The following is a 7,884-nucleotide window of genomic DNA, read 5'->3' on the forward strand; positions in this document are numbered from 1 at the left end:
ATGGGTCTGGTCCAATGAGGATTTCCCATGGTCCTGCCACACAGGCCACCAGGAGATTCCCCCTGTCCTTGCCTGGGTTCAGATATGAGGGCATGCTGTTCGTGTTTTTAGCTTAGATGAAACTGATGTGGCACACGGGTCTATTAGGTTTTTGGGTGCGTTGCCCGTGTGTTTATACCAAGCCCTCAGTCTGGAGCACAGACGTTCCAGAGTGCCTGCTGCCACCTATGAGGTACTGCCTTGAGGATGTGACAAGCTCCTATTTCTGTGGTACCTCTTAGGTCCCTCCCTCGCTAGAATAAGACCCAGAGCCACAAGCTTTAGCAAAAATGTTTAATCTCTCCTTAATGTGTGTTTATTTACAAGTACTAAATCTGAAGAACCGTAAAATAGGAAATAGCCGTATATTTACAATCTGATGGCTGAGCGTGTCGGCTCTGCCGCTTCCTGGTCTACTCAGACCGTCCAAATGACCATTTTTTTGGGTGGGGGGTAAAGGGAGTGTTCTGCGGCATTAAAGGACAGCTAATCATGGGCTTCACCTTAAAAATAGCTTTCTCTCTCTAAATATATCTACTCTAGCTTGTGTAGCACCGATGTGAGCCACCAGATCCAAACTGGGGGAACTGGAGTAGGGGGTTGTGGTCGGGCCCCTCTGTTCCAACAGAGGGAGCTGGCCTGTGCCTGGAACTCAATGCTGTGCCTCTTGGGGACACATCAAGGCCCTAATCCCTGCTGCCCTCGTCAGCTGTCCAACCATAAGAGGGTGGGCCAGCAGGAGAGCACAGGGCCAGCCCAAGGCATGTGGAAGCCAGGCACCCAGGCTCAGCTTTTAACAGCCTAGGCACTCCTGAGTCTGGGTTCAAAGGGGGAAAACCAGGCAGGAGGTTAGGGCTTTGGGGGACAGAGCCCACGGCAGGACGGCAGTACCAAGAATGTTAGAGCCAGGCTGGCTGGAGTAGTGCTTGGCCACCCCCTTGGGCCTAGGACTGTAGAGGTTGGCTCTGAGCATCTACCACCCAGTGCACAGTGGGCTCCAAACCCAGGCTGTATCTAAGCTGGAGTGGAGCCCTTTGCAGGGTGCCACAGAGATGGGTGGCTCTTGAACACCAAGGCCAGCAGATGGCAGAGTCCAGTCCAGGGAGGTGAGGCCTGGCCCTGATGGCTGTGCCGAGAAGAGGCCTGGCGAGACCAGCTAGGGCAGCTCGCATGTAAACAGATACGCTAAAGTGCTTGCGAACAGATGCCCTGGGGAGGCTGCTCCAGGTGACCTCACCACCCACCTGTGACACCCACAGAGGTGTGGTGGCCTGGTAGGGTAGAGTGAGGCTGGCCCATTCTAAGGGAGCCTGGGGGCCTTGGGCAGGGTGGTAGGGCTGGATAGTGAAGGCGTTGAGCCTAGAAGCTGTGCGTGGTCCAGGCAGAGCTGGAAGAACTAGGGGCTTCTATTTGAAGCCCACATCCAGGGAAGACTTTAGGGGAAATTGAGACTCCCACCCAGGCACAGCCCGGAGGCATCAGAAGGAAGAGAGGGTTATATCCAAGGGGAAAACCCCAGGCAACAGGGGCTACTGAGAAACGTTATATCCAGGTTGGCTAGACTCGGCTCTGACCCCAGTATCAGCCCAAAGAGTGAGCCACAGAGACACTTGACCAGAGCTCAAGGCCTAGGATACCCAGGACCCTTGACAACCATGGAGGAGGAGCTCCCTGAGTCCTTGCACCTGCCCCATAGCAACCTAAAGGCGCAGCTCTAATCTGACGTCCAACCTGTCCCATCTGGCTCCCCAGCTTGGAATGTGAGGGGGTACAAGGCTAGCAGCCCATGGACATGGGGTACGTTGTCCCCAGCACTGAGGCTGGGCCTGGCCACATTTAGCTGTCCCTTAAAATCCATTATAATCTTTAGTACCATCGAAAAAGTGAACTTGAAAAGAGGATAGGCCGCTCGCTTGCTTTTCCAATGACTAATTAATTTAAAAACATTAAAAAAAAAGGGTCTAACCACCTCTAGTATTCAACACTTGCAGTTCGAAAAGATCAACTCAGACTAAACGCTAGCACAGTCATGCAGGTCCACAGCCTCTGTACCCGAAGTTGGGGCACCCGGTAGCTTGGGCAGGGGCTTCTTCCGTCTGTGGGAAGCAGAGGCCACATCAGATGGCAGCTCCAGGACCCTTGGCTTTGCTCTCTTCCACCTGGGTTCCTCCTGAATTGCCTTTCTGTGTCTCCTCCCTCAAGTAACTGTACAGCACCCCACTGGGGCTGGGGCCACATATATATATATACATATACATATATATATATATGTACAGGGTCCATTAAAAATGTGTTCTGTTGCTCGTTGTGGGCAAAGGTGGACACAGCTGACCTCCGGTCCCTTGGGTCACTGTCCATGGCCAGCAGGATGGCAGAAGTACCCTGCCCTACCCCTAGGGCAGAATGCAGCAGGATTTCTTGTTCCCTTAAAAAGCAGTACCCAGATGTCCCACTGCAGGGGCCAGGACACTGCTGAGATGCCAGACTGGAAGCCACTGGGGAGTGTCAGGAGCAGGGAGGAGAGAGGGTAGGGTGGTAGGACAGCGGTCTGCTACCCTCCTGAGCTCCACGGTGGGCAGAGCAAGGAGCAGGAGCGGGGAATAAATAATGGGAACATGCACTCTGACTGGAGCCCCAGGCCCGGAGGCTCCCAGAGGCACAGCCCTGAGGACAGAGAAGGGTTTGCCTAGCCGTTGTCCGCATGTCACTCAGGAGTGGGGTCTGCAGCCCCTCCATAGGAGGGGAGTAGAGCCTCTCCCCAACAGAAGGACATGGCACTCCAGCCTTGGCCCGCGCAGAGCACGCGGTGAATCCGAGGGTGGTGGCAAGCACGGGGTGCTGGAGTAGAGGCTAGTGGGACAGCCCCAGGCTGTGGCTCTTTGCCCAGCCCTGGGTATCTCACCTCTCCCTCAGACTCTGCCCGCTGGTAGCAGCTGGAGAAGTCAGGAACTGCAAACTGGTCCAGTCCCTTGTCTTGGTGCCCTCCTTTGGGAGGGCCTGGCCTTCTATCTCGGCCCCTCAGAGGCCACCTCTCTCCCAGGAAGGCCACCAGCAGCTCTTGCCAAGCAGCAAATATCCTTGGGTAGAACCAGCCCTGCTTTGCAATCCTCGCCCCAGGGCAGCAAAGCCCTAGGCACAGAGGTGGCTCGGCAGGACCCTCACATCCACAGCAATAAAAGTCAACCCTGCACGGCAGGGAGAGGAAGGCGAGGGCCAGGACCCAACTGCAGGCCCCACACCTGGCACTCGGTATAGGTGAGCCAAGGGCTGTCTCCTGGGTCCCCCTTGCTGCCCTCCTGCTCTGCCTCCTGCTGGGTGGTCACTTCTAGGGCTCAGCTGCTCAGGGCCATCGTGTCCACCACCTGCTCCAGTTTGCTCCGAAGCCGCTGCCTTCGTGCCTGCTCATCTTTTTCCAGCGCTACCAGAATCTGTGGAGGACCAGGGTGGGACAGGGTCAGGGTTAGGGCTGACTACCCACACACATGGGCTGAAAGCTCTAGGAAAGCCTGCCTGGGTACTGCAAATGACATTGCTATGCCTAGTGGGGATTTGGGGATCAGTCAAGACCTGACTCTATCAGTTCCTAGCTGTGAAAACATTTCTGATCCTGAGTCCTACAGCATTCCAGGGTGAGCCCCCGAGATCATCACTTTTACCCTTATCCGCTAGGCTCTGATTCCTGACTACGGCCTCTCCCACCCCACCCCGCCTTCCTGGGCTTCTATAGGAGTGCCCTACTCCCTGCCATCGGTTGTGGCATGGTCACTGCTCTCTCCTGTTGCTGGATTTCTTACGGCCTTAAGTTGTCTTCTTGAGGATCACACCTCTACCTACAATCATCAGGCTTCCCAAACCCCAGTCTATGTGGGAGCCCAGGCTCAGTGTCCCATCCTATGCTCTCAATCACTACAGCCTATGAGCCCTTCCATGCCTGGTTTGGTGCCTAGAACCCTTCTGAGCCCATAGGCCCATGGCTTTAGACCTGTCTCTGTGGCTACCCACCTCCAGAAAGGCTACCAGGCTATCCACCAGTCACCTCACTGGCTCAGCCCAGACAGCAGACCTCCCTGCTTCTAGACCTATAACAATCCATCTAGCTCAGGAACATAGCCAAGTTCAAAGCCTCCACACCCAGGTTGCCCAGGCGTGTCTACATCTCCTGTCTGTGCCCAGGTGGGCCCTAAGTTTAGCCATGTGGACCCTAGTGATCTTAGCCAGCCAGGTCCACTCTGCCTTAGCCTTGGCACTGTCCACATGCCCAGTCCTTAGCCATTTTTACCCATATGCTCTAGCCCAGAGTAGAGACAAGTCACCTCAGAGATGAGCCAGGGACCTATTCCTTGGTAAAGGACAAAGAGCTTCCTAGAAGACCCACTCCAAGTTCGACAACACTGACAGCTTCTGCCTAGCCCCAGAGATATTACCTAGCCCAGTAAACTGTTATAGACACACAGCGGTCCACCCTTAGAAGATACTGTCACCTTAACTCCCCACCCTGCTCCCAGAGACTCTTCTGTGTACTCATAATCTCTGCTCTCCTTATAGTCCCAGACACAGCTGGGTGGTCAGGTACAGAAGCCAAAGCAAGTATTGGGCCAGTTCTGAGATACAGGTGGAGCCAGGAGTTGGGATGGGGTGGGGGCTCACCTCGTCCTTGTACTTGGCGATGTAGGAATAGATCTCATGCAGGGCACTCATGCTGTTGAACTGGCTAAGATGCAGTCGGGACTGCTCTGCTAGGTAGGCGCTCATGTCTTGATCACTGATGGCGGGCATCTTGGCAATGTCAGCATAGTACCTGACAGTAGGTGGCAGGGTCAACATGGGTGGGATCACAGGGCCTACCCACCCACCAACCTCTGGCCTGAGCCTGCACAACCTCTGCTGGCCACCCACCTTTCGACCCAGCTCTTGTAGTTGGGGATGTCCTTAGCATAGAGCAACTTGTTGGAGGGTGAGTCTTTGCCCAGCTTGTGCTCTGACGTGGAACAGGAGTCCATGAAGGTCTGTGCCACCACGGAGAGACAGGCATCCGTTATGCTGTTCTTGTGGATGTCAAACACAAACTGTGGGTTCTTGATCACGTTCACCCAGAAGCGCAGGGGCAGGCTGTGGACAAGCAGGCCCAAGACTGCTTAGAGGGACCCCTCTGCACCCCACTTTCATTCTGTACAGCAGGTAGAAGCATGACCAAGCATCCCATAGGCCTGACCCTGTCCTCCAGAGAATGAGTGGATGTCCACATATCCAAGTGGGGCAGGGGAAGCCCCTTACCCCACAGGCCAGACAGGACAAGCTGCCCACAACCTGGCAACTCCCAGAGCATCATTCCACATGTCTAGCTTACGTGCAGGGGGGCATTCCTGACATCTGCACACTGGCTTATATCCCTGCTTCTGTGCTCAGCCCCTGACTGAGGACATCTGTCTTAATACCTACTCTCTATACCCCACAACACCTTAGACAGCCTTGGTCAAGCACCCAATTATCACACGTGCTGTTCAAACAGAAACTAAATCAAAGTGAAGACTGAGGTTGTTGGTATGTGCCAAAAAAGTGGTAATTCCACATGGCTGAGGCAGCTGCTCTAGAGTAAATCCTGGATTCCATACAGCAGAGCGATCCCAGCCAGTGCTGCCACACAGCAGTCCCTCCTTTGCTGGTCCCTGACAGGCAGCACTGATGGAGCTGGGGTTTAGGCTCCCACAGTCCTGGAGGGAAGCAGCAGATAAAAGCCAAAAGGAATGGTGAGAGGGAAGAGGAGGGGCACAGGGCTCTGCGCTGAGTGAGGCCAGAACCATCCAGCATAGCATGCTGAGGGACAGGAGACTAGGGAAGCCGATGACCGACTGGACTTAGAGGCCAGAGCACAGCTCCAGGGAATAAGGAGTTGACAAGGTATGGGTATGCTCTGGTGGGAATCCTCCAGTAGGATAGGGTCCTAGAGGAGAAGGAAGGGTCTGGAGATAGCATACCACCTTGCTGGGGAGGAAAGCCAAGGGACCAGTCTTCAGTCTAAGTGGCCTTCCTCTAAACTTGTGAGTTATGGGGGTGAGAAGACCGCACATGGGCAGAGCCAGCAGGGTCAGGGCTGCACATAGAAGCCCATAACTATGCCTGTAGGCCAAAACCAAAGAATATTGAGTGGCAAGAGGCTGTGGGGCCCATGGCTAGGCTGCAGGCAGCTAAGGCTGGTTCACAAGCATAGGTGGTCTATGCTAGGAAAAGGTAGGTCAGGGATGACACAACAGTAGCCATGGGAAGCACAGAAGTGAACCCACTGGAGTCCGGGGTGGCCTCAACTCTTATCTGCTTTATAGAGCTCCACACTTAATGTCACACGATCTCAGAGTGGTCTTTTAGAGCCATCTCTATCCCCAGATGCCAGCATTACACATCACTGAGTAGAGGCTTATGCTAGGAATATCATTTCCTCTATGCTATCAATTGGCTCAAGCTCACTAAGCTGTTTCTTGTATGGCAGCCCCTCACCCAAGCAATTCCTGTAGACTTAGAGTTGTAGGGTTGTGACAGGATGCAGGGCGATCCTGGCACTGTAGGGCCTGGCCCACTCTGCCTTGCCCATAGCATTCCCATCCCTGGTGCATGCCCATCACCAGTCGCACCAATTGCTCTTCCAGGTATGGCGCACATCAGAGTCATGGATCTGGTGTTTGTCGGCTTGCTCATCCAAGAAGTCAAACATGTACTTGATGGCCAGAGGCAGGGCAGAGCCACGGTGCGCTGTGCTGAAGATGGTCTCAAACAGGTCATCCACGAACTTCTGCAGTGTCCCCTGCAGGGTGAGGTACTGAGCTTCAGAGCTGTCCAGGGCACCAACCTCCTAGATGACCTTGACGGGTCTGCAGGAACTCTGAATTTGGCCTACCTCCATACACCTACCTTGGTGGCCAGCAGCCTTGTCAGGTAGATTTCAGAGACCATCTTGCTGCCACGATCACCCTCGCGTTGGTCCAGGTGGTCATGGTTCTTTACCAGGTGCCACAGTTTTGTGCCACTTTCCAGGTCTGGCGTGATCATGGGTGTTCGTGAGCGTAGGCTGTCGGGGCTACTGGCTGTACGCAGCATGCTCTCTGCAGGAATAGCCTGTCAGCTGGCAGGGCCATTTCCCTTACCCGTGGCCAGACCTGCCCCACCCAAACAGTTTTCCCTCTGATTCTGGGGCACCAAGCCTCCTTCCAGGTATGTTGGGAATAACCACTGTGGCCACATGAGCAGCATGAGGCTGCCTGGTTATAGTCTATGGGGAAAGACACTGCTTCAGAATTGAAGGGAAGGCCAAGAGTCCAGTGACAGGCCACAGCACTTTAATCCTGACATCCAACACACTATGGCAGAACGTTAGGAAGAAAGCATCCAATCCAGGTCCACCGCCCATCACCTGGATGCAACCCTGCTAGACCCTCACCGTATCTGCTGAGAGACTTAGTGAAGGTAGAGGAGTTGGAGATGTTGTAGGCAGATGTCTGCTTGGGTACTAGTGCCACCGATGAGCCATCTGTCACCTGTGAGCAGATGTCAAAGATATGAGTTACCAGCGTGCCAATATGTCCTGCCTAACATGGGGGACCTGAAGACACCCTTCGTTCTGCCCCTGGAGGCAAATCATGCCACCACTCTGAGTCTCCATCAAGACAGTTCCAGAGCATATAATCCCTTAGGCATGGCACAGTCCACACCTGGCTGGGCATGTTCCAGTTTAAGGGAAGTTTTCCCTCAAAAAACTTCCAGAGTTGGGTGGCCTGGTCCCTGGACGGTAGGGTCACCTGATAGTGAGCCAGTGTTTAGAGTTGGGTGGCCTGGTCCCTGGACGGTAGGGTCACC

The 7,884-nt window shown here is 54.5% G+C and overlaps 1 protein-coding gene across 2 annotated transcripts in view; it reads right to left on the reverse strand.

The window, feature by feature from the left end:
• Nucleotides 1-319: 319 nt before the first annotated feature.
• The window catches only part of Plxna1 (plexin A1), a 46,985-nt gene continuing 39,420 nt past the window's right edge, over nucleotides 320-7,884 (reverse strand). Inside the window, exons 27-32 of one of the 2 annotated variants that reach the window (XM_005364857.2) lie at nucleotides 7,469-7,565; nucleotides 6,943-7,133; nucleotides 6,666-6,835; nucleotides 4,936-5,148; nucleotides 4,687-4,837; nucleotides 320-3,467 (exon numbers count right to left, since the gene is read on the reverse strand). In XM_005364857.2, coding sequence (XP_005364914.1) covers nucleotides 3,372-3,467; nucleotides 4,687-4,837; nucleotides 4,936-5,148; nucleotides 6,666-6,835; nucleotides 6,943-7,133; nucleotides 7,469-7,565 — 918 coding nt within the window. In that variant the 3' untranslated portion in view covers nucleotides 320-3,371. Of the gene's footprint in view, nucleotides 3,468-4,686; nucleotides 4,838-4,935; nucleotides 5,149-6,665; nucleotides 6,836-6,942; nucleotides 7,134-7,468; nucleotides 7,566-7,826 lie in introns of those variants that run through there. The other variant, XR_003378487.1, reaches the window with a different exon arrangement.

This window comes from Microtus ochrogaster, unplaced genomic scaffold, assembly GCF_000317375.1.
Source record: "Microtus ochrogaster isolate Prairie Vole_2 unplaced genomic scaffold, MicOch1.0 UNK1, whole genome shotgun sequence".
Taxonomy (NCBI): Eukaryota; Metazoa; Chordata; class Mammalia; order Rodentia; family Cricetidae; genus Microtus; species Microtus ochrogaster.